The following is a 26406-nucleotide window of genomic DNA, read 5'->3' as shown; positions in this document are numbered from 1 at the left end:
ATCGGCTTATTTCTGATTGCAAAACTCGCAGATGTTGTATAATGTTAGAAAAAAATGTTACATGGTGAAATGAGCACAGTTTATCCCCTAGTTTGGGGACAGTTTTCACATGCACAATAGCCAGTTTGCAGACACGTAGGTTGGAAGAACCCTCAACCAGCTAAACATCCAGCTGCTCTCTGATTGGCTGAGGCCGGGTAAAGGCGGAAGTCTACAGATCAGGGGGATTCCCCGAGGGAAGTTCCCAACTCAACTCGTCTATGTAAAACACACACACTGCCATATCCTCTACAGCGCCCCGTAACTTTGCATCTGAAGATCAGGCGACGACGCTGCGGTGGTGTCAAAACAAAAAAGTCGTCTTCAACAGTAACTCGAATGAAGGTAAGAGGACTGAGAGTCCGGCTGAGCGATAAAGGGAGCTGAGGAGGTGTTGCTAGGTCGGCGTATCCTCCACCGGTTGAATGAGCTATCGCAGACTGGGTACTAAAAGTTAAAACAATACGGAACTGTGAAGACCAGGCTTTGAATAACACTTCAAGAGCTCCACTGCTTCTTCTCGGTAGGCTTCAGTGCTGATGCCAGTGATGTTGATCTTTTTCCAGACTGTTGGTTTTACTGTTGCTTCATCCAAGTGCCTTTGCTGTGTGGTATCACTGACAGATACTCTGTTATTCTGAAGCTTCTTGATTAATTGATGAGCTGCTTTAAGCTTGGTGAGATGACACCAGACACTTTGTATCACTTCCATGTGGAGTTTTGTGCCCTTATTGCAAGCCAGTTCCTTTAAATGGGTTAAAGCAAAAAGTAACAAAAGTAATAGATAAAATCTGCATATAATAGTGGTGATGTTCTTGTGCAGAGATCTGCAGATGCATTGGGAATTTGATTGATCGCACAGTGGTCATCAGCATCTTCTGCACATTATTTCATACAGATCACGGCATTGATTACTGAAATGTGGAAACCACTCTGCTTTTGGAACCGTCAGTGTTATTTAATCATAAATAAGAAATATGTCAGCTAAGTTCTTGCATTTTGGTAGGATAATTTCACGCAAGAAACTGTGTCTGTGTTTTTATTTTTTAATCGTGTAAATACAACTTGACCGTCTATGTCAGGGTATCAGGGTCACTATCATCACCCTTATCTAACCCATAAAGAACATCTATCTATCTATCTAAGTCTAGCTTTGCAGTCTCCTCAGGAGTTTGGATTGTGGCTCTATCTGAAGAAAATGTTTGCCATCTTGCTCGTAGGGCTCATGTCTGCTGCGTCCGTGATGTTTGTGGAGCACACGGCATGGAAAGGAACATTGGAGACCAGCTCAATAAAGCTTTCGAAGCTTTTCGACAGGTCTCCATTGAAAAGGACAATGCCAAAAAGGAGCTGCAGCAAATGGTAACAACAACAACAATCATGTTTCAAACTACAAATCTGCCAGGCATTACCAACAAAGCAGAAATAGTTATATAAAAAGTTACCCTTGAGCTTTGTAACCCACCGATTATATGTGATGTTTTACAGAAATGTGTTATGAGTTAGAAAATGCAACCAGGATACAGATTTATGGGATAAAAAACTGAACAGAAACATTTTTTTTTCCAGACTGAATATTACGAGCAATACACTCAGATGCTTCAGAAGCAGATAGCGGACCAGCAGCAGCTGATTTCAAAACTTGAAGCTAAGTTATCAGCAACGAGGCAGCCATCAGGTTGGTGAAAAGTGTGAGATTATCTATTTAAATATATGCCTGCAGGACTTTTTCTTTTGCATTCTTGGCACGACAGTTTGTGACATAACCATCATGAATAATACATAAATTGCTCAATCCTGTACAAATTGTTAATTTTTATTGTCTGGGATCCAAAGGGGAGATGAAATGCGAGCCGTGCAACCATCTTCTTGAAGGGGCCAGCCCTTATAGGATAACACAGTACCCGGTATGTTTCACATGTTTCACAAGTTCCACATTTCCCTGTGCTTGTTTTTTTTTTGTCTACACTATGTAAAAACTGCATTATGATGGCCTGAGAACTGGTTTTTCTTCATTCTGGCGCTCTTAATTGCACATGAGTGGAGGTACAGCTTCCTCTGATATACAAACACACGTTAGCAGAACTTCTGCTTGATGTTACAGGAACACATACGACCAATGGAAAATCAATAAAACAACTAGATTATGTGGCTTAAAACGACGTCATGGCTGTACCGTAACATTATCAGCCTTTCGGTTATTTTTCACCTCTGGCTGCAGATGCCATTTTTGATTTGTTTACACAACTTGAGCTGAGCTTGTAAATAAAAATAAGAGCATTTCCTTATGTTAAACTGTTCTTATCATGCTTCAGTTAATATGTTTTTTAATAAGTCAAGAAACCCTCAGATAACACTACAGCTGTGGCAGTATCCCCTCTCTGCTTTACTCCTCACCAAGGTGAATCCATTCTTACTTCACCAGATGGTGCTAGAGGATAATATCACTGCACAGTTCAGCAGCATGGGCCTTCATTATTCAACCAACCAGGAAGCATTTTAACACAAGTGGAGAAAAATATGTGTTTTGTTAAATAAAATGCATGTGTATGCTTTTAGAAACATGTTGCTGATGATTTCTGTTCATATGTTGTGTATTTTACAGGATGATATGGGCACTGTTTCTGTTTCACCTAACGTTCCAGTCAACAGCAGCGTTGACTAGTATGTATTTCTTTCAACGCAGAAGTTTTAAGGAAAAGGAATCCAAAATAGCTGACATCAGAGTCTAAAAGCAGTTTTTCATCTCTCTGCCCTCCTTTTTTTTTTTTTTGAATGTTTTTCTGTCAGTCAGGACATGCTGGGTGCATTCGAAGCGATCCAAGGGAAATTCCGTCAGATTCAGTCGCTGACCCGAAGACAAAAGGATCACTTAAAAAGGTTCCACGGAGGAAGTGATACGTCAAATGGTAGTTTACTGTTATGCCCTGCTTTTTTTTTCAACCCTGTAACCTAAAAAATGCTTTTTTCTTAATTTAATTACTTCAAAGTTAATGTGTTAAAATTCAGCAGGTTTGTGTATGTCATAACAGCTTTGGAGTTAAAGTGCGTTTGCTTTCTTCTTTAGGCTAATTAGATGGTAACACCTTAACTAAGACTGTGCATGAATGCCTCATTGCCCTTTCGAACTATGTTTGGCCTCCAGTGTGAATATAGCGTGGATAAACTGTGTAATGATTCAGCTGATGTTGTTTTCTCCAGTGTGATTCAAATTCTTCTCTGTTGAATTCATACTGAATGGTTCAGATGATATTTAAACATGCAACTTCTGGAAATGTCTGTAAATCCAGCACTGGATCATTCAACCTGTGATGGAGAAGCTGTGTTAATTTCCTGTTTTATCTGCCGTCTGACAGATCAGCAGTTCTCCATGCCCATCCAGTGCACAGACCGCACAGCAGAGGCAGAGAGACCCTTCTCCACAGCTCTGAGGTCAGCAGTGGAAGTCCCGCTCCCGCCCACGTCTCTGGCGTCTCGTGGCGCCAGCCCGGAGGACAGAGACTTAGTAGACTCTCTCACCAAACTCAGTGTCAAATTCCCGCCCTCTGCGGACAGTGAATACGACTTCCTGAACAGCGCTCCGGAGCGGCACATTGGTCTGATCATGCACACGAAGCGACCCCACAGCGGCGTGCCCTCCGTGCTCGCAGAGGAGGAGCCCAGCGAGCCGCCCATGTCTTTTGTGTACCCTCCATCCTCCTCCCACTCCACATCATCCTCACTCCCTCAGGAGGGTGTGTGGGGACCCCAGCAGGTGAGAATCACCGGAGAAGGTCTGAGAAAAGTAGTAGCAAATTATCAGTTTCTGATTGGTCTTTGCTAATGGAGCAGTGAAACGGTGTGAAGTCCCAAAAAAAAAAAAAAAAAAAAAAAAAGAGAAAGAAAAAGAAAAAATCCTCTTGGCTTAACTGTATTACTGTGTAACGTGTGCAGATTCTTTTTTTACTTAGGCATGGATGCTCTGGTTATATTTGGCATCTTTGCTGAAACGTGTGAGCCAGATGGAAGCACATTAGAGTGTCTGAATCTCATACAAGGAGATGGTTTAGTGGGATTTTATTTGCTGATGTGTAGAAACGCTTAAATAAAAAAATGTGAATGACATGCTGTTAGATCTAAAAGTATGATTCCATTCCTGGAAGGCATCAACACAGACATTTAAAATAAGAAAACACACAAATTGTAAATACTTGTGCAGAGCATCTTGCCTTTCCTGTTACTAAGACTAAGTAGTTCTACAGGTTGAAAGAGGACATGCTCCTGCATTCAAAGCAGCAGATATTTTATTTGAAATGTTTAAGGATTGTTTGGAGCATAAATAATATATCGTTTTCTTTGGTCCAGCCCCTCTGGAGCCCTGAGCTGAGCAATGCAGCCGACGTGTGGACAGAGCTGGCGACGCCTCAAAGCAGCAGTCTTCATAAATGCGCTTTCTGCCAAGCTGTGGTTCCTCAGGACCGAATGAACAACCACCTCTACTTGCATTTTTCGCCTGAGAATAAGGCCGAGGACTGACGTTCAGAGCAGAGACTGACCGGCGAAGGCCACAAAGTACTCGTCACTGTAGTCATGGTCTCGTCCTGCCTGCCACGAGTTACATGCGCTGTACTGGATTTTTTCAAAGACACTGCGATAAGACTTGAATCCATTTATTTAATACTGAAGAATTGAATGGTACACTTCTTTGCCCATTATATTTTTCTAATATCGCGCTGAGGTTTTACTCTATACTGAATGAAGATGATGATTAATATGGTATATATGAGCAAATAAACCTGAAATTTACTCTCTCATTTAATTTTGTAATGTTCTAAAGTTTTATTTATGTAGACGCAGAACAGCTCTTAAATGTAGCCTCATTTAAATAAAAGAACAAAAAGGTGGATTATTTATGAACTTTAATTCTAACAAGTTCATACTATTTGAATTATGATTTTAACTGCATTAAAAAGGCATTAAAATCATCCCTCAATTTAAATAATATGAATTACTAATTATTACCATTGTTGATATAATAAATATCGGATCAAATCATGCAAAACAGATGGCTACATATACGGTAGAACAAGCTCACTACCTAATTGGATCCCACAGTGTTTGCATTATTTTTACCTTTACTAATATTAGACTGAATTTAAATTCAGACAAAAGTTAACATGAAATTACAAAAAAATAGATTCATTAAAGAAAACCGTCCGATGATTTCAAAAAGGGGTCTTGAAAGAATTTAGGTTAATACGGGGAATTGGAACAGATGACGTTTCACTTAATGACATCCGATTTTGTGACCCTCCATCTCCAGCAACATTTGACTCAACCTGAGTCGTTTGTACTCAGGAGCATCAGCTTTCTCCAGTATTTATTCACACCTTTGCAAACAATTGCAGTGATTTTTCCAGCGTTCAGTGTGAGGATGTTGGAGGAAAACCGAGACCCCGTGTGTGTTGGAGCACTTTGTTGTGCAGAGAGGACCTCACAGCCCTTCTGCTATGGGTTGGTAACACTTGTGGTGAGTAGATGAGCTGGTGTGATCACTGCAAACAACCTTTTCTTTTTTTTCTCTTTTTAAAAGTGCTGGGTGTTGTAACTGACTTCTCATAATCACATACTGCTTAATAGACTGATTGATTTCCACCTTAACCTGTATTTGACACTGAGAATTTCAGCACTGTGATTCAGAGATGGCACAGAAGGGTGGAAACATAACTGATGAAGTCGTTCTATTTAACTACAATCCAAAATAACTAGCACATCATCTGCATAGAGGAGTTTGCAGTCATTAAAAGTACTTTTCAAAAACAAATTAATCAAATGCACTGAGCCAAAAATGATCCTGTTGATTTCAGAGAGATAAACCACATAATAGTACATTCCACATCACATCATGGACGCTTATGGGAGACTGCATTCATATTTCTTTGGCAAATACATATCCCTAATGACGCTGTCTGGTTAATCTGTGAAGAGCTGAACATTGTGCAGCCTGCATGCTTTTCTCCCTGGGATCATGAACAGCTGCTTGCTCATAATTATGTTGTCATTCATTGTTATTTGGAAGAGGAAACTCGCAGTGACAGCTAGGTTTTTTTTTTTTCGTATTTCCACACACTGTATACCTACTGGCTTGTGTACACAATATGAAGCGTTTGAGATAAGAACACTTGTGCTCCAGGGAATTTTTGCCATCATTTTCAGTAGGATATGAGATAAAAGTGCCATCTTTCTCCATTGGACACTTGCTACAAGAGGAGATTTGAAATAGACTTAAGAGCGACAAAAAAATGAAAGAGGACACACCAAAAAAAAAGGGTATGGATTGAGAGACGGAGAAGTAGCAGGCTGATTACAAGGTGTCAAAATTGCCAGGAGCAAGAAGGTGAAGGCAATCAGGGGTGAGAAGAGTGCAGCATTCGTGAGGGGCAACTAATTATCCATCTCATTTGTGGAGAGAGGCATTTGAGGCAGCTCGAGCCCACTGAATGGTGACAGATTGGTGCGGAGGAGAGGGGAGGTGTTAGAACAATGGAGCCCAGCTCACCATCATTACTGCATGCTAATCAGCAGCGCTTCTGCACCACCAGTCGCTGTTGCACAGAGTTCGGGGAGACAGGGAAGTCAGCGGCTTCAGGGGGACTGCACTCGTTCTCAGGCAGAGAGGGAGAGGGAGGAAAAGTGACGCACGGTGTATAGCTGCTGGCACTCTCACCACTGCTTATGAGAGCCTGCAGGTTATCCTGTAAAGAGGCTGATCTCTGTAGCCTGCAAAGGCTGCTTGTTCTTGCAAAATGAGCTGACGCGACTGGAGTTTTTCTTTTTCCTTAAAGAGGATCGAGTTCCCTATAGGGTGAAACACAGACTGTACATGTGGTAATGATATTCAAAGTTTAAATCATCATGGTTATGAGTAAAGATGGTGCACAGAAATGCTTGTGCAAAAATCTGTATTAAAGAAAAAGCAATACAAGGTACAAGTATATCAATACTTTCAGAGCTTTAAGGCAAACCAACATATTGATAAAAATGCTTAATTGGGACATCCTTGTTTATGTTCAGTTGGATTTAATTAAAAAAGAGAATCTAAATCTAAATGAGTGTTATGATTGTGCAACTTCATAACAACTTGATCCTAAGTTTCTTCCTAAAGGAGATTTACCAAACTTTTTTGGCACTAGTATTTACTGTTTCACATCTACAAGCAAAGCATTCAGAGAACCCAGTGTTGCATTTTAAGAGTTAATTTTCAAAACCACTTCATATAACATGAATGAACCTCTCTATTAAGATACTGAAGAGCCTTTTAAACACTGTTACGTGTAGGTTTATAGTTTGACAACTGCACTTGCGCAAAAATCTTCCCTTTTTATTTGACTGAAATTTGTGATAGGAGTTGCAACTGTACACAGGGATGTAAATCTGGGTTGTGTTAGCGTGTTTCTGGGTCAGTGAAATAGAGTTTATCATCTCAGAATTAAATTGGAAGTGTAAAATTGCATGCGCTCAATTAACAACATGTATAATTTCTTTAGTTTTGACTGCTTCTTCAATAGACAGCTTCTATGTCTATTCTTACTCTATAGGGCTGAATGATTTTGGAAAATAATCTAATTGTAATTTTTTGGACCAATATTGTGATTGCAATTTCGCATGTGATTTTTTGGGGGAGACGTTCATCTTCTACGTTATTCACATAAACCATTCAATAGTTTGACCAACACGAACAGGGATACTTTAAACATATTAACATTTATTTCCTGTCGGCCAGGCCTATATGTTATGATGAAATGAGATGAATTAATGCATTAATCAATGAAAATAACATATTTATTTAACTATTACAATTACAGTAGAATGTCAACTGATTGATTTAACTTCAAGCCTTGTAGAAAACACACCATGTCGACACACATATACATATATATATATATATATATATATATATATATATATACATATACATATATGCGCATATATATATATATATATATATATATATATATATATATACGTGATTTATTTGAGGCTTGTAGTAGGGGGACCAATTCCCAATTGTTCTTTAATTCTTAGACTAAGTTTAAAATTTAAATTTAAACTTAAAGTTGACTTCTTCTACTGTTCTGACACCATGATAGAACAAAAATTTGAATACCCCAAAAAATAAGGAGCTATTGTACATTTTAACAAAATATCTGAAATATTTTTTGTCATATTCATACAGCACTTTTTTTCATTTACCTGTTCTTGTTTGATAACTGCAGTAGAAAATAGCCAGATGAGGCTCTATTTCAGTATTTCAAACAATTACTCCACTGAATATTTAAACAATAATTGTCAGATCATGCCATTGCTAAGGAGATGTAACACCAGCGGGAAAAAAATAGATTGTTAAAGGGTTGAATCAAATGGAAACACAACAAAGAGATAGCGAGTGGATGAAGGTCACCTGGCTTCAATGGCCTCTTCACATCAATGTCACTTCGATAATTAACAACTTAGAAGAGAAGCATATTCAACTGTCTGTGCACTGGTCACCGTTGGCATGAGAGTCTGCCAACTCTCATGGCGTCGCGAGCTGCGAGTATCACCTCACAGTTGTCTTGCCATGCGTTGGGGCTTTCTCGTGCTCTCTGCCGCAGAAGCGCCGGGGCTGACTTTTGTGTTCGATTAAACGTGTTGAAGCCGCCGATGCGCCGTGCAAAGTCTCAGGACGGCCCCTCTCTTCCCCCGTTTGTGTTTGTTGCCGTGCTTGGTCTGAGAAACCCTGATTTCTGGAGCAGAGATTTGGCAGTCACAGCAAGTGATGACAGAGGCAGTGGTGAGATCGCACCCAGAACCCCAAAGGAGGCTCACATTTCAGGCTCGTTCAATACACAAAAGCACTGATCGGTGGGGCTTTGATGAAGCCATTGTTCTGAGAATCCCATTGTTCAGCTGCCATAGCAGAGACTACTTTTAAATATTTACTCATGGAGGGTTTCAGTGTTGGATATTCATAAACTTCTGAACTTTACTTAATGCATTTGACTGCCAATTTGAAATAATTTGACCAAAGTCTGGATCTTCAAGATGTCATCCTCTTGTTATTTTGGTGTCGCTGTGAAACCAGTGTAGGTTGCTTTTCTCCTCGACACAAGGGGGTGGGATAGAGCGTGTTTGCAGAATGGCAACTCGCAACTGAAGGGTTAAGGCAGCATGAAAGAATCCATTCTCGGTTTAATGACCTAGCCCTTGCTGGGCCAGGACGTCAGGGAACATGCTCTTGACTTGTACTGAATTTGCCAATTAACACCTCCAATAACAGGCTGCCTCTGAACATCACCAATGTAGAGAGAGGAGGAGCAACTCTCATGCACTTTGTTTTCAGCCTCTGATCCTGTAATGATGAGGTCTGGAGATGATGTGCTGTATGCTCTCCTTGGCAAATCGAACTTTGCATGAATCGCTGCGATACCTTTGAGAAAAATCCTTACTGATTATAAGACTGGCATTGATGTTGAAAATATTTTATTTTCTCCGTGCTGCTGCTCGAATCCTTATGCAGTTATTGGACAATCTATTTTTCGCACATGCCCATATGGCTGTGTGCAGCTTCAATTAGACACATGGCTGGTAGCTAAGATACACCGTGCCTGCTTCCTTTTGTCTCTTCCTTTTATTGTTATCCATGAAAACATAAAACAGTAGAGCCATGCTCGATATAGATAGATCTGAAAAAGATCCCTTCAAAATAAGGTCCTCGTTGTAATCACCCCACTGGTTTTGCACATGCTTATCAGACTCCCAAACAACACCTAGTACAGGTGTGAATATCAAAATCCCCTGTGAAAATCACAGTGGGTACTCGCGTGTTGTCCTCGGAGTCCTCTCACATGCAGCAGAGCCTTTTGCATCGGGGCTGAGTTGCTGTGAGCTAACGGCAACTGCAGAAACACCTTTGGCTAAGTGTAAGGTGGACATCCTTTTACACCAAATGTGCCTAATGACTGAAAAACCGCCACCCGGATCTAATTGAAAAAAGTGCCTAAGTGTACAGTAGCTGGTTATTGCCCGGTACAATCACACCATAGCACGGTAGTTTCACAATTCATTAGCAGCTACTTTAACAATATACAATAGTTGAACGATAGCAGGATAATTGATAGCGGTTCACACCATAGGGAAAGTGAAGCCATCCATCTAATGATAGTATTAAAGTGGAGTGGGTTAGGACGCAGAAGTTAACACTTGATGTGTGAGCTGTGTACAACTGTGACGACAAAGGCCTCGTCCTCACACTTCATCAACATAACAGATACAAACACTGCGAACATGTTAGTCATGTTAGCGAGGACTGGAGAGATTTCAGATCATGGCTCTCGTATCCTCATGCCCGACCACCTTTTTGTCATGCAGAGAAGAATATGAACCCTGTTAGAGAAGCGACACACAAATCAATTCATTTATTCAGTGTTAAGAAACCATCTGGCTTGATTAGGAGCTGAAAGTCATCCTGGCAGGCCACTTTCCTGACTGACACCTCACAGATTTAGTGGGAGGACGGCTTCATTTGCTGCCTCTGCTCGGCTCAGACTGCCCGTCTCGTCATCCTGCTGCGCCCCTGAGCTCAGACGTGAACTTAAAAATTCTTCCTCCGGCTCGGTTTAGCTCTGATTTCCTTACAAAAGATTCAGCAATTCTGGGTAGTTGTTTATTAATCTTAGATAGTGAGAAGTAACACTTTTTGTGTTCTCTTTGTGGAAGCTGTGAAAATGGCACGCCATATGTAATACACTTGCTTGCTGTTGGTCTTGCCAATTCCCCCTAGATCAGTGATTCCTGTGCCAACGCTCACACTCTCTCTTTGTCCTTGTGATTTGATTGAGCTCGTTGGATTGGACGGGTTTCCATTTTTGATGCTGTGTGTTGTGTTTAGCTGTTGATTCGATGTCACTCGCTGTCCAGTTAAAATTATCGTTTGAACCAGAGCATACGTGTTCATTTATACCTCTGAGCGCATTCGTTAGAATCAGTCAACGAGAGTTAAAGTGGTGATTAAACAAAAAGGAACTGCCTGAAGGATGTTTTTTTCCCCCCTCTAATTCTGCACAAAACAAATTGGCTGCATATTTTGTTCACACCTTTTGTAACCTGGGGATAGCGAGCGCAATTCTCCCTCGTCATACCTGTGACAACAACCTGCAAAGTGCTCCCAGCGCCCTAATCTGCAAGCTAGAGACCTGCTGCTGCTGCTGCTGCATGTAGATGTTGTTTTCTCCTTCCTCTGCTGCTTGTCCCTGTGGTTTTTACATTCACACACCCACCAGAATCACACAAGGTAAAAGAGAATATGTGTCTCTCGCAAGCTACCAATTTTTTTTTTTCCTCCTGGAAAACGTGTTAGCGTTGAGCAGAAAGCAATAAAGGCAAACTGATGGTGTTTGATTTAGAAATGGCAGTCTGACCATGGTTTTAGCATCAACAGATGGCCGGTAGATTGGTTTAAATGAGTAACACCACTGCCTGCTTTAGAGTTGGCTCAAGTAGTAGAGTAGTGTACTACTGTCTGATCAGATCTCCTTGTGTGAATGATGATGTCACCGTGATAGATGGGATCAGACCTACTCAGTGATGCCTGTAGAGACCAGCTCAGGGAGATCCCTGTCTGGCTGCATTATTCAACAATACTCCCTACCTCTCCCAGGGAAAAAGAGGGACTGCTGAATATTTGAAAGATACTATTTGATTTTTTATTTAAGTGTATATAGATGTGGTTGGGAGATGGGGGGTGGGGGTGGTGGGGGGGTAGAGATAGTGCAGTTGGTGCAGCCTGGACGGTCACCAAGGCAAGTTGCCGAGTTTTTCGAACTGATCTACGGGACTTCTTGGCCGTCTCACTGGGGGACGGTTTGGAGAAGTGGGCTTCTTTCGTGTGCCTTTTGACTGCGACTACGAGTCGACAGATCATTGATCATTTTATTCTCATATTTACAGCCATTAATTAGTTTGAAATTGGATCAAACAGTCTGGAATGGAGCATTCAAGTCACCTGAATATCTCTCTTTTCACGGCAGTGCCAGTTTTTACTTTAATTACACATTGGAGAAGATTTTTGCGCTTAAACTTGAGTTCCATTCAATGAGGTCAGACATGTAGCTGTTTCTTTCACTATTATTTGGTTATATTTACAGAAATTCAACCTGATGATAAATTATATTTAATAGCTCACAAGTTCAGAGCCCTTCATCACGTAATTTCTTCCTCTGTTTATTTCTATAAATGACTTTAGAGATGGTAGAACAGTTTCCATCTGAGGGGTCATGGGTTGTTTTTTTTTCAGCTTATTTTAAAGCAACAAGCATCTTGGTACTTTCATTTTCAGATATAATTATCATTTTTGACCTATGTAGGGTGATTTATTTCCCACAACGCCATAATGTCTAACCCAGTCTGTACATTTAATAATCTCTGTGAATTGGATCAGAATATTGTGGCTCAGAGAGAACACTAGCTTAAAGATATGACAATTTAGACCATGTCCACTAGGGATGGGAGAAAAAAATTGATTCACATTTATTGTTTCATAATATTAAAATTGTGATTCTTTGTTAAAAAAAATGACTTGCTTTTGAAATTTAAATCCTTCATTACAGTCTTTGTTTAGAAACTGGATTGGAAAAAGTTTCCACTTTTCTCCAGCAGGGGGCAAAATGTTTCTCTCTGGCTCACGTGATGTGGATTTTACTGTAAAATATGGCTCCTGATATAGTCTGTAGACATTACCGTCATCATTCAACTTCTTTACTAAATCAAAGACTAAACTAAACTAAAAATTGCAAAAATTTGAAATATCAAAGAATCGCAAGTTAAATCAAATCGGCACCCCAAAAATCGTAATACAATCAAAATCGTTAAGATAGCATATCGTCCCAGCCCTATGTCCCCACGTTTAGGCCTGTTGTTCACACAACTGCAGTTTTACGTCACTGAAAATTATGTTTTCTGAAAACTCCGGCCAAAATAAAGATTTTGGAAAACTCTGGTTTTGTGGTTTTGTGTAGACGCCGGAAAACAGAGTTTTTGGTTCTCAAATGTCACAGCTGAATAACGGGGGTCCATCCTGATTGGATGGCATGGGTTTCTTGTAGGGATGTCCCAATCCGATCCCGATCACGTGATCAGATCGGGATCGGGGCATTTTTTTAACGATTGGAGATCGGGGGAGACAGAATCGGAAAAATCCTGGGGCCTTAGTTCTTGTTTTTAATTAAAATGTGCATAATAGAACATAATCATTCATTTTAGAATATAACTTTATTTGTCATTATAACAAGTACAACAAAATTGCAAACAAGAAATTGCAACCTTATTGTCACACACTTACAAGGTAATCTTGTGGTGCACCACTGAGAAGCATTATTTATGTTTTGTTGATCCAATGCTGCACTAAGTGGAGAAAAAAAACTATATCCATGTTCTTTTTTCCTAATGCATTGCTGAAAGATCGGATCGGTAAATATCGGGATCGGCAGATACTCAAAATAAAAAAATAGGAATCGGATCGGGAGCAAAAAAAAGGTGATCGGGACATCTCTAGTTTCTTGTCTAAAAATCACAACCTAATATGGGTTGGGCATGCTTCAAGCTGTACTTACTGTTAGGTTTGCTCATCGCATGGGGATGAAAGAATTTTTAAAAATGAATAAGGGGGCGATATTTGAAAATCTGAAAATACCCGGCTACATATGTACAAGGCCTTAAAGGGATAGTTATGTTTTCTTTTTTTTAAAGTAATGTTTTAATTATTAATCAATATTAAGTGTATTAGTCACAGGGTCCCTGTCAGCTTGGTCCCTTTGCTAAGAAACCATCAGGAGAAGTAGAACAGAAGTGAAGCTGTCAGCTGCTGCAAATGGACCCTGCTCTACCACAGGACAAACTTTGGTCAAAGAGTAAGCTCTTGGGTACTTTGTATATTTCTCATTGTAAAGATTAATAAGCCTAACCATTTCTACTTCTATACCCACAGGTATTCAAAACAAGACATTTAAAGTATCCAGTTTACAGGTGTTCTGAACTCCTTTGGACTCCTGAGCTGTTTTGTTAAACCACATGCATCAATATTTCAATGGCAGCATAAGAAAGGAAATCTGCTCATTGATAACGAAGCAGACATTATGCCAGACAGTGATAGCCTTATTTTCAACAACAGCGTAAAAAAACAAACACATTAAGAAAAAACAACAACCCATGGCTGCAGAACCACTGCTCAGATCCTGACAAGCCAAGCTGACTATCGATCCATCTGGCTTCGAAGACACTGTCATGTCACCTTTGCATTTAAGTGTTATCTTGTCAGCTTCAAATGATCTAGCTGTCAGATCTGGAAAAAGCGAGCCGGGTGATGATGATGTTGCTTTGTGTCTAATACCCAGCTGTTGCTACAACTGTTTCTAGCAGGCAGAAACTGTAATCCAGTGATTAGACTCTCAGGATTTCTAAAGAAACTCATTTATAATTTTAAAATGATATCTGATAATCTAATCCACGGTTCATTCATGGTGGTCTGTCCACAGTGTCGCCCTCTCTAGTGGGGAATCAAGAGGACGATGCACCAGGACTGTTATCAAAAGCCCAGTAGCAGCTCAAACTAAGTGCAAATTGCTTCAGCATTGATTCCTTCCTTATGACAGGCCTGACTGATAGCTAAAGAGTCAGATTCCAGCTGCGTGGTGAAAGGGCACAAACCCTTCAGCCAAGGTGTCGAAACAGGGGGCAAGATTTGCAAACCAATTCACTAATGATAACACACCCTGCGCTAATTCTCAAGTTATCACTGAAACCTATGATTTATGCTTCCCCTTTTTTTTTCCTATCATGAATCACTGTAACGTATCCAAGGTCTAATTTGGTTCCTCAGCATAGCGCCTGAAAGCATCCGAGTCATTTAAAAGAGTGCATCAGTCCCTGTCGGAGGGGCTGCAGGCCGGAGAGCGTGTCGGGCTGCCATAGAGGCAACAGTAGGACATCAGCCAGTCGTTCACACTCGGAAAATCCTGGTGAGGCTGTGAAGATGGATTCTGTCTTGATTATATGGTAATGTCTGCATTTCTCATCTATTTTGAACCCATGTGAAGCAGAGGCACTGTGTGGTTTATTCTTTAAGAGACTAAATTTATGTCGCAGTGGAGAGGAAAAAAAAGCATGATATTTACTTCTTCTCAAATCTCATAATTGGCAAAGTTTGCAAGAAATAAACCCTCTCCATGTGTTTGTTTGTGACAGCCTGGATGTGAGTGTTGGAGACATAAATCATGTCACATTTATTTTACCTCTCGACTTCTCTTCCCTGTAGAATTCAGAGCTGATCATTAACCTTTCCTTTGGTTCCTTCCCTTGCCTGGTCACATTTCCTCTCTATTTGGTTCCTGGCCCCATATGCCACTTTCCTATTTCCTGCCTGCAGACAGCAGGGAGTAGCTCTATTATCACCTTCCTAGAGCTGTCTTTGAATGTGAGAGGCAATTCCATTTCTCTCAGCCATGGGGAGGAGGAGGAGGAGGAGGGGGAGGAAAAAACACACACCATAGAGCACTCAGAAATTGGTTGAGGGTTACTTCATATAGTGGGATGTAAGGTTATGTTGTTTTCTGGTGTATTATTCTGAAAGTTAAGGATTAGTCGGTGCATGGAGCATCTGATTCCTAAATCAGAGCAGAGGTTAAGTGCTGTATCATCTCTGTTTGTTGTGTGAACACCTAACCATTCAGAAGTCATCTTTTGAAATATTAACAATGCTAAAGCAGGTATATTACACTGCCGTGAAGCTGTGCTAAACACATCAGAGATGTCTTTTATACGTCCACTTCCCAGCGTGCTCCATCTCCCCGTTTTGCGACGCTTTACTCAAAGCCTGTTTGTGTTATTTTTGGGCTTCCCCTTCGTCTTTCTCCCAGCTTTTATCAGCGTCTCGTTCTTTGGACTGCAAGGGCTCTTGACAATATTGCTGCTGGATAAATTAAACATGAGTTACGTAGAGTGATAATCTGTGGGCCTCTCTTTTCACACTGCATTCCCAATGAGCTGCGTGTTGGCCTGGTGTTGTTGCCTGTGATTTTAATGAAGATTATTCTTGTAACACGACAGTCGCCTGTTTGCTCCTATTCTCCCCCAAATATTTTCTCTTTTAACGGAGAATTATTTCCATTTTTTATGTGATCTGTGCAGCGTTTGTGTTTTTATTTTCATATTTTCTCTTGCAGGTCAATCTCAAATTTATCACAATTAAAACCAGAAGATATTTCAGTGCCAAATCCTGGATGCTGATGATCAGAAAACAGGTTTGTGTTGTTTTATTTCAGATGAGGATCCAAAATCGTGTGAGTCTAGTTGCTGATTCAATAATGTGCAGCTGTGATGAAACGATTTATGTGTATTTTTTTACCCTGTCTTTTGGAAAGAGTGCAGAAAAGGCTCATCCAAGTGACTCCTTTGAATCTGTTTTCTATTGTTCAGGTTAAGGCTGATATTGCTCTGTAAACCTCAGAGGATTCTCAGAGGAGTGAGTGCACACTTCATAGCAGGGCCACTCTTAAAATGGAACTGATGTTTTATAAATAATTTCAAAGAAACAAACATCAGCCCTCACAATCACAGCCATTCAATGATATTCATTTGGCATAAGTCAGTTTCATTTCTGCGTGCTTTTCATCAGAAATGGCTTAAAAAGTGGAGTTAGTCTGAATTTTTCATGCCGTGGGCTTACTGGGGACAGTGGCCGTGTTCTTCACTCGCAGACGTCTGACAGTGCATGGCAGCAGAAATAACAAAATGGTCACAAACCCCAGCTGCACTCCCCGGGTCACACAGGCTCTTTAAATATTAAAGAGAGACTAGCAACAAACCAAACAGTTGATAACGGGTCAGAAGCAGGTGATAAAAGAAGTTTGGATAGAGACATTAGCCTCTCTGCAAACTTTGTGATTCCTGACATTATATCCCCACTGTTTGTTAAACAACATTATCCACATCAGAGAGCACAGAGCGGTTTTAGCTTTTACTCTCTGGGCTCGTAGTTCTCAGAGGACTACGGTATTTCACAAGTATGAGCTTCTGCGGAATTGGTACGAAACCAAATTCACACATTTATAATTGTGCATTAATTTGATATATTAACATCTGTATTCATGTTGCTTAAAAGGATGCACCTCATGCTTAATTTCCCTGTGCTGTTATCCTCGTCTGAATGGAGAAATTATTACAGTATCCCGGCCCCTGTGAGGTAAAGAAACAACTGATGGGCAGCGATACATGGCTGTAGAAAACAAGAAGAAATAAAAGATGTCATTATTAATAATCAGGATTAGTTAACAGCACTTGGTGATAATCATGTTATCCTGAAAACACTCAATGATAATAAAAGATTGTGCAATGAAAATGAAAAGTGAGATAACAAAACTGTGAATAGATGCACTGTGAAACAAATGGTAGCCGAGAATTCAAATGAGTTCAGACCAAACAGTTCCTATTTATCTTTGTTTATGTGCGATTTTGTAACTTCGAGGGCTCTAAAGTGTTAAAGAAAAAGGAAAATAGTGCAGGAAAATGCTGGTGGAGTAATGTTTAAGAGACTGGATGATGTATTTAGGTGGGATAATGGATTAATTAATCTACAGCGTTTCATCATTTGTATCTCAGGTGAATCATCTCAGGTGTGGTATCTGCACAGGAACCGTGTCCCTTTCACTTCCTCTGAACATCCTGCTCACCTGTCAGAGGTTAATTTGCTGTAAGCCTTGTGGTAAAAAAAAACACCCTGTTTGGTTAACTCAGCTCAGGCTGGGTAAAAACCCCTCAAAGCCCATCAATAATGAGCAGGTGTAGGAGTGCACTTGTGCGTATGGACGCGTGTCGCTGTGTGTCCAGGGAGGACGGCTAATAAGGGTTTAAAAGCCACAACTGTCCACTCCGCCCCTTAGCAGGCCTCCAGCTGTCTTTTTTTCTGTCAAAGAACGCCCTGATTCCCTGTGACAGAGCGGATCACTGATGGCAGGAAACCACAGGGGGGAGGAGTTATGTTAGCATAGCACAAAGCATCTTCACACTTAATCTGATTAGCCATGCAGGCTAATTAAAGACTTAAGGTAAACACAGGTTTGGTGACTTTTCTTTAAATCGCACAGAGACAGGGAGAGAAGGAATCCTTCACTTTGATTTATTGATGGAAATTGCGATGTGACGTCTGGCAAACAACATATAAATAAGTTAAAGGCCATCTTAAATGCATTCCCATGAAATTTTTAGTGCTGCTGTAATATAAGCCACTACCTGTCATGAATCCCAAATAACCTTGGCTCTATCCTCTTAGTTGAGCCCTAGTGTGCCTCATTCCTTATTACTGGCCTGACAAGGAAATGTTTACCCATCCGACAAGAGACAAGCCATTTCATAGTCGGGAAAAGCAATTTCACCTGACTGGAGGAGCACACGATGTCCCCCATATCCTTGCTGGCTATAATTTTGTTGTCATTTTGTGTGCTGTGATCATATCATCGAAGTGACAGTGCTGGGCATTAGGTAAAATCCCTAAGCTGGTGCTCACTTTCAGGCTTTTTCTCTCCTTGTCATTCACATTGATTAGATTAGACCCAGGTGGCGAGCAGATTTCTTTGGCACAACAATAAAAAATGGTGATACAGGGCGCGGAAAAAAGCAGGTTGTTTCAAGCTCAATGAGAATTCCTTTTTTGGTTTGGCCAATAGGAATTTTTCTTCAAGAATTTTTAAATGATTTGTTTTTAAAAATATAACTCAAGATGTATGTGCAAGCTGCCCCAAAAAACAGAAGATTTAAACATGTCTTCACCTGAATTTCATCATTTCTTGGGACGTCATCCTGTCGATAGTGTGTTTGTTCAGGAAGCTCAGATCCTCACCTGCACCACTTTTTTCCCTGAGGGACCAGGTTGTCCAAGAGCAACGTAGCCCCCATCCCCACCTCCTCCTCTTGTGATGTCCACTTGCTGTGTGAGCTAATAGAGAGGCAGAACTTAAGCTGATAAACATGCACCAAAGCACCTTAGGGGAAAAAAACGAGTTGCTGCATGGGTGTCCAACAACTAGTTAAAAAAAACAAGCCTGTACACCTTATTAAAGATTACTGATGGAAGTGAATCATAATCCTGTAATGAGGAGAGCAGAGAGTGACCACTCTGTCTTCCTCGGGTGCAGACAAGCCCGTGCTTGTATGTTTCACAGGAATAGATTGCTGGACCCTATGGCCTTCTGCAGTAATGACCCCTCTTGTTAGCTTCAGAGATTCTTGTCTGTTCATTAGAGACACAGACAGTGGAATACAAGCCTCCGTCACTCTGCTCCTAACCCCTTGTGATGGAGATTGTTCCAGGAACACTAGCAGAACAACTGAACCAAAAGTTTTTTAAGAGAGAGGACGTGGTGTATTTTTAAAGCTGGGCTGTTTTATATCAAAAACACGTTTGTAACATTTGTAACAAGAAGGATCCGTGTCATGCTTTGCGACTGGATACAAATCCTTGTTGAACAAAGCAACAGTGTTTTATTAACACCTCTTTAACACTGACATCATAAAAGCAGGATTGAATCACATTACTGCACAGGTGCAATCATTAAACCACACTACTTTAAATCTAGAGCTGTTTTTTTTTTTGTTATTATTACTCTGAGTTTTTTTAACCTTGAATTTGACGAGACAGCTGAGAGTGAAGACTCACTAGGAATCAATCACACGAAGGTCCACCACAAGAAGGTCTACAGATTGTACATGGGGCGCCTGCTCTACTAGCTGAGATAATGGTGCCTCAATCCATCTGATGTATTTTCAAAATAAAAGCCTCATAAATAAAGGAATATATGTAACAGCACTTTCATTTAAAGACAGTTTGTGTTGATACTGAGATGGCTGCAGCAGCTGTTCTTACACTTTTATGTAGCAGTAACGACTTTGACACATCCAAGTATTTTTTTTTAAACTTTGTTTTTGTGGAGATGTTTGTTAACTTTAATCTTTATTACAGATTCTTCAAAAAGGAGCATTTCCATCCCCACATCTCACTATGTCAGAGCTCTCATGAGATTTACTAGGGGTATAAATAAATTTTATAAAGCTGGTAGTGACAGCAGATAATAATCCTGCTCCTAATGATAAGATCTGGATCGTTTTACTACATTTTTATAGTCTAAAATGTGTCATTTGAAAATATAATGTTCAATATTTGTTTTTATATTGTGTAAATTCACATTTAGTTTGTTAAAATGAAACTTAAACTTTTAATAGACAAAATTAAAGATCAGTTTTGACTGTGGTGCTTTTTTTATTTTTGTTTTTGTTTTTCTGAGAACTCTAACACAAGGACTTATTTCATCCTCTCAGGAAACTTCAGCAAATTTTGCACAAGTTACACTCTATTTTCCTCTGAGACAATGAAAAACACACACCAATGATGCCACTTCATGCATTTCTTTCCCTCAAGGGCTAACTGCTAGTTTTGAATGTAAATGTGTCGAAATGATTAAATGAAAGTAGGCTTTATTTGTTTATCAGATAAAACAGAAGCATTGTCATTGTAAATAAATACAGATAACTGATCGGACTCATGCATATCGTGCATCTCTAACTTTTGTAATCCTCCAACTCTTCACAAACTTCACTGGAGAGAAACTACACCCTTCCTCACCGATCTCATTCTTCTATCAGCCTTCAGGTTTCCTCCTCCTTCCTTTAACATGCATTTGGCACAGCAGCCCCTGCTATCAGTCCTCCGGTTCATAACTTTACAGGTAATGAAATATTAAGCAGCACTGGGACTCATAAACACATCTTCAGTGGGACGCCATGATTTCACGCTATATCACAAACATTTTAAGGCATCAGATGCGCTGCCTGTCATGGACTGTCATTTTTGGTGTGTTAATAATATATCCTGGTTTCTCCCGCAGACACACTTTGGCACTCATGGCGCATAAATAGGTAAATAACGCGGATAAATAGGTAAGTAACGCAGCTGACGGGAGCACAGAACAAGACTTTAAGTGTTTTTCTTTTATTTCTTTAATTTTTGTGTTTTCTCTTTCACATTCAGCTGATAAAACAGTCAAGGATCATATATTTTAATCAAATATAGGCCCATGTCACCCTACAAACTAATCACTTTGCTTACAGCGCGCCACAGATTGTCCTAATTAAGAGCTGTCTAATTAAATTACAGCCTTGAGCTAACCAATGGCGATACTTGTTTCATTAGCAGAGAAGGCAGAGTGATGGAAAGAAAATCCTCTCTGATTGCAGGATGGTGTCAATTGGCTAATTTGCTGCCTTCGGTGCTTCAAGTCATCGCAAAAGGCGTTTTCCTCGTGTTAGATTTGGAAAAAGGCGTGTGCACAGGCTTGTGATATAGGTTGAGCTGACAGTGGCTTCCTATTGAGCCATGCAGGTCGAGAATTGCATCTCGCCGGCGGGTGAGCTCTCCAAGAAATTTATGAATGTGGGCAGTGGCTTCTCCAGCTCCGATGGATCAGAGCTTTCGTTGCAGGACCATCCTATTATATCTGCGAGTGACAACCTGGAGAGAAGTTCACCTCTGAAAAAAAACTCTAGGGAGATGACGAATCAGTCAGAGGCAGACAATTTTCCCGACTCCAAGGACGCATCAGGGGACGTCCAGAGGGGCAAACTCTCTCCTGATCTTCACGGAGTCTCTGACATCCGTCATAATTTCGATGGATCTGCAGGAGAAAGGTGCATCTTTTCTCCAGCCGCACAGCCTCAGTCAGTCTCAGCAGCCACCATGTTCCCGTACCCGAGCCAGCATGGACCCGCGCACCCAGCTTTCTCTATTGGAAGTCCCAGTCGCTACATGGCCCATCATCCGGTTATAACTAACGGAGCTTACAACAGCCTTCTGACCAACACTTCTCCTCAAGGCTACGCTGCAGCCGGCTACCCTTACGCGCAGCAGTATGGACACACGTACCAAGGAGGGGCTTTTTACCAGTTCTCCTCCGCGCAGGCAGGACTGGTTCCGGGGAAAGCGCAGGTGTATCTGTGCAACAGGGCCCTGTGGCTCAAGTTCCACAGGCACCAAACGGAGATGATCATCACAAAGCAGGGACGGTAAGTGCGCGCACATATGGCTCACACGCCTGCAGAATTAATTCATTTTTGGCTACTTTCTTTTTTAACGACATTTTACCAAAATGGAAGAAAAATACATCACATAAAGCTTAAAAACAAAAACAAAAATAAATACGAAAAGCACCTTTGAATTAAATCTGATTTTGCGGGTTTTTTGAGTTTCTTAATCTGTGCTCCTTTTTCCCGCAGACGAATGTTTCCATTCTTAAGCTTTAACATCTCTGGCCTCGACCCAACTGCACACTACAATATATTTGTGGATGTAATACTTGCTGATCCGAATCACTGGCGTTTTCAAGGAGGAAAGTGGGTGCCATGTGGGAAAGCAGACACAAATGTGATAGGTACTGATTTTTTTCTTCTTTCCTATTTTCTTTTATTCCTATATTTTGCACAAATATCATTATGCATTTTAATATTGCAACTAATTAAAAAAAACACTGTGTAAGCTACAAAAGTCTTATCTATTTTTTATATACTAGATTTATTTTATTTATCTTTTTAAAGTAGATATAATGTGAATAATTTATCTGTATTTTTGCGTTTTCCTTTCAGGAAATAGGGTTTATATGCACCCGGACTCACCAAATACCGGTGCGCACTGGATGCGCCAAGAAATTTCGTTTGGAAAGCTAAAGCTCACAAACAACAAAGGTGCCTCCAACAACACAGGGCAGGTAATGCAACATCATGTCCAATGCTACAAGAGATTGTTATTGTTTGTTCCTATGTATTTATTATCACGTAAAACAGACGCACTTTCGTCACATCCCGCTCTTTTTAACGGCACAGTGACAGTATTTGCATCTGGATTTGTTTTCTTTATTACTGACTCCTAAAGCGCAGCGCACAGTGCTCAAATCATAGGATAATTACTAATAAGACTAATTCCGTTCAGTTTTCTGCTTCAGTCATCTATCCAAAGTTTGAAGTCCAGTTCCTGACGCGCGTCTCTGATTGCATCTCCAGATGGTGGTCCTTCAGTCTCTCCACAAGTACCAGCCCAGGCTCCATGTGGTGGAAGTAAACGAGGATGGGACAGAAGACACGAGCCAACCAGGAAGAGTCCAGACTTTCACCTTCACAGAGACGCAATTCATCGCAGTCACAGCCTACCAGAACACCGACGTACGGCCGCTTTGTCTTCCACACAACACAGATAAATATCAAAAGGAGTTAACTATTTATTGTGCAGAAAACAGGCATTTTGCTTCCTTTTTCTTTTTTTTTTATGATAATCATTGTTATTATTGTTTTTACATTTTATTCTTTTTATTTAGAAAACAGGATGAGTTTGGTATTTTAATGAAGATCAAGAAAAATTACCAAAGTCTTTCAAAATTCCTGAGCTACGCAGCCAGAATTTCACACTCATATTAAGTCTCAATCCTCATAATTTAAAAAAAAACCCCACTGTGTTTCGTTGATCTCTAAACAAACCTAATTTCTAATCAGTGCATCATTTCATCCACAGATTACGCAGCTGAAAATTGACCACAATCCGTTTGCTAAAGGATTTCGGGACAATTACGACACGTAAGAATTCCTTCTTTAATTTTCTTCGATAACAATTTTGTTTATCATTAGCTATTGGTTTTAATATATTGAATCAATTTCTCCAAACTGGAGAGAATCATAAGAAATCAATTTATGAATGGATTATGTTTTTTATAAAATATATTTTGTGCTTTTTGGAAAGACTGCATTTTGATTTTTTTTATACATTAACATCAATTTCGTGTGAAGATGCTTGGTTGTTTTCTGTATTTCAGAATATTCCTATTTTCAGATTTTTTTCATTTCAACAATTTGCAAAGAATGTTAAGATGCGTAAAATGAAAGCGTAAAATTCTGCTTCTGAAAAGCACAACGCGCTCAGTGATTCATTTTTTTCTTCCTTTATTTTCCTTTTTCAAATGATGTAGGCGTCTGCAGAAAAACTGATTTGTTACCTAAAATGAAGCCTACTGAAGCTCCCTCCCCTGTCAGAGTGTCTGAAATAGAGTCACTGCTGAATGGATATTGACCTGAAAGCTTTTGATTTTTAGACAAACAGCCTGTTTAGTTGCTGAATTGTTTCTCTGTTTTTCCCTCCATCTTTTCAGTGTCTACACAGGCTGCGACATTGACCGCCTTACTCCATCACCGGGTGACTCTCCGCGTTCACAGATCGTGCCGGGTGCGAGATATGCCATGCCTAGCTCTTTCCTACAGGACCAATTTGTCAGCACTTATGCCAAATCTCGCTTTCACCCTGGCGTGGGGACTGGGCCTGGCACAGAGCGCAGCGTCCCACTCGGCAACAGCTTGCTCTCCCCGCAGCAGAGCGAGGAGCCCACTGTTGCCACCCCCCCGCAGCGATGGTTTGTCACCCCTGCCAACAACCGACTGGACTTTGCTGCCTCGGCATACGACGCCGCGGATTTCGCCGGTAACGCCGCCACCTTGCTGTCCTACGCGGCGGCCGGAGTGAAGGCTCTTCCCCTGCCGACTGCGGGCTGCTCCAACCGGCCTCTTGGCTATTACGCAGACCCGTCGGGCTGGGGAGGACGCACGCCGCCGCAGTACTGTGGCGTCAACACCAAATCCAGCTCGGTCTTTTCCTGCTGGCCCACTAACTCTCTCGGTGGCAGGGCAGGGGCCAATTACCTGTCCGAGGAGGGTGACTCCATCCCCACGGAGAGGTCACCGATCGGCGGCTCGGAGGAGACCAAACCCAAAGACATGACGTCAGAGTCGAGCTGGATAGAGACGCCGTCCTCCATAAAGTCCATCGACTCCAGCGATTCTGGGATCTTTGAACAGGCCAAGAGGAGGAGAATCTCACCTTCTGCCACGCCTGTTTCAGAGACTGTGTCCCCGCTAAAATCTGAGCTGCTGGCACCCAGAGAGTGCGAGAAAAACTGCACAAAGGACATTGGTTACTACAGTTTCTATCCTCACAGTTAAATCCATCTCCCTATCTATCCATCCATCTATCCAGTCCTATTCTATCTATCTATCTATCTATCTATCTATCTATCTATCTATCTATCTATCTATCTATCTATCTACTCAAAAAAAAGTTAAAAATTAATGGCCAAAGTGTAAATTCTTCCACTATACCCTCTAACAGGAGCTGGGCGCCCACTGCTGAGGCAGAAAACACTGTACAAATACTATATGAATATAATGTAAATATAATTGATCATTCGGTGATAGTGATTGGTTGTACACAAACTAGAATTCATGAGTAGTGTCTTAAAGAGCAAAAAGCCCTCCTCTGTCCAGTAGCCTGAAAACTGTTAGTAAAGAAAGATATAAAAAATGCTGTAAATGAAAATGTTCTTGTGTAGCATAAACTGGCACAATAATCCCTGTCAGTGAAAATGTATTTTGTACTTTATCAAAGCTGTAGGTTACCAGATGTTTATGGCGTTACCGATCACTGCTATACGTTTATGATACCTGTGCTTAAAGAACTTATAAATGTTGGTTAATGTAGACTTAGAGTCTTTTTTATGTTTTCATTTGGCAGGTTATTTTATAGCCTGTGTGCTAAATGCTGTCGTGGGAATCTCTGTATCTGCTGTAATGTGATTGAAATATAATAAATGATGTTATCATCAGGAAAACAAAAAACTAGTCATTTTGGAGTAGATCAAGAAGTAAGCACGGTCATGCTCCCATTGAAAAGTTTGTCGGATTTTCATGAACGCCTCACGTCTTGTCAATTTTCAACAGACGATAAATTCAGAAAAAATGAGCAGATAAGGAAATGATTCTTGTCACGTGACGCATAAGAGACAACCTTGTTGCCAACTAGAAAAAAGCGCCCCATAAAAAAAGGTAATGTTCATTTTTGCCCGGAAAAGACCAAAGGCAAAACAAGCAGTTTATGCTCAAACGCCTGATGGGCATTAACATCCTTTTGAACGGTGTGAAGACTTAATTGTTTCATAAAATAAATAAAACCAACCTTAGTGACAACTTACAATTTTATGAGCAAAGTGGACCTGGAATTACTTTTATTTTCAGTTTCATTAAGATTTTTTTGTTCTTGTTTTAGCTACAAAAATGAAAAAAAGCAGACTGTGAAGATGACAAGTTTCCTGTTGAGCAACCGAAGGAAAGTGACACACCGAAAAAGTATTGTGTGACAGCGCATGCAAAGAGGTAGAAGAGGCAAAATGTGCGTAACAGTAAACCTCACAGCTCCTCAGTGTGTAACATAGACAGCTCAAA

The 26406-nt window shown here is 40.6% G+C and overlaps 2 protein-coding genes across 3 annotated transcripts; both read left to right on the top strand.

Moving 5' to 3' along the window:
• The first annotated feature begins 248 nt into the window (after positions 1–248).
• tank (TRAF family member-associated NFKB activator) lies at positions 249–4750 on the top strand. 2 transcript variants are annotated; one of them, XM_074695218.1, is made up of 8 exons: positions 249–384; positions 1260–1401; positions 1609–1717; positions 1876–1946; positions 2645–2703; positions 2830–2948; positions 3396–3793; positions 4384–4750. In XM_074695218.1, exons 2-8 carry the CDS (start codon positions 1303–1305, stop codon positions 4552–4554), a joined length of 1026 nt encoding a protein of 341 aa, XP_074551319.1. In that variant the 5' UTR covers positions 249–384; positions 1260–1302; the 3' UTR covers positions 4555–4750. The 2 variants fall into 2 exon arrangements, with proteins under 2 accessions (XP_074551319.1, XP_074551320.1); XM_074695219.1 differs by lacking the exon at positions 249–384 and adding an exon at positions 401–562.
• A 16504-nt stretch (positions 4751–21254) lies between these two features.
• Positions 21255–25730, top strand: tbr1b (T-box brain transcription factor 1b). The gene is made up of 6 exons (XM_074695453.1): positions 21255–22161; positions 22372–22526; positions 22738–22859; positions 23152–23310; positions 23657–23718; positions 24288–25730. Exons 1-6 carry the CDS (start codon positions 21476–21478, stop codon positions 25129–25131), a joined length of 2028 nt encoding a protein of 675 aa, XP_074551554.1. The 5' UTR covers positions 21255–21475; the 3' UTR covers positions 25132–25730.
• The last annotated feature ends 676 nt before the right edge of the window (positions 25731–26406 follow it).

This window comes from Halichoeres trimaculatus, unplaced genomic scaffold (genome assembly GCF_033239565.1).
Source record: "Halichoeres trimaculatus isolate MK-OKI-2021-1 unplaced genomic scaffold, fHalTri1.1 fHalTri1_scaffold_19, whole genome shotgun sequence".
In the NCBI taxonomy this organism is placed as follows: Eukaryota; Metazoa; Chordata; class Actinopteri; order Labriformes; family Labridae; genus Halichoeres; species Halichoeres trimaculatus.
The sequence above is the reverse complement of the archived record's forward strand: the minus strand, read 5'-3'. Positions and strand labels throughout refer to the sequence as shown.

Coding starts and splice junctions, on each gene's coding strand:
- tank (XM_074695218.1), top strand. CDS start 1,303: ATGGAAAGGAACATTGGAGACCAGCTCAATAAAGCTTTCGAAGCTTTT. Junction 1,947..2,644: donor ATAGGATAACACAGTACCCG/GTATGTTTCACA, acceptor TGTATTTTACAG/GATGATATGGGCACTGTTTC. Junction 2,704..2,829: donor GTCAACAGCAGCGTTGACTA/GTATGTATTTCT, acceptor TTTTTCTGTCAG/TCAGGACATGCTGGGTGCAT.
- tbr1b (XM_074695453.1), top strand. CDS start 21,476: ATGCAGGTCGAGAATTGCATCTCGCCGGCGGGTGAGCTCTCCAAGAAA. Junction 22,527..22,737: donor AGCAGACACAAATGTGATAG/GTACTGATTTTT, acceptor TTTTCCTTTCAG/GAAATAGGGTTTATATGCAC. Junction 22,860..23,151: donor CCTCCAACAACACAGGGCAG/GTAATGCAACAT, acceptor TTGCATCTCCAG/ATGGTGGTCCTTCAGTCTCT.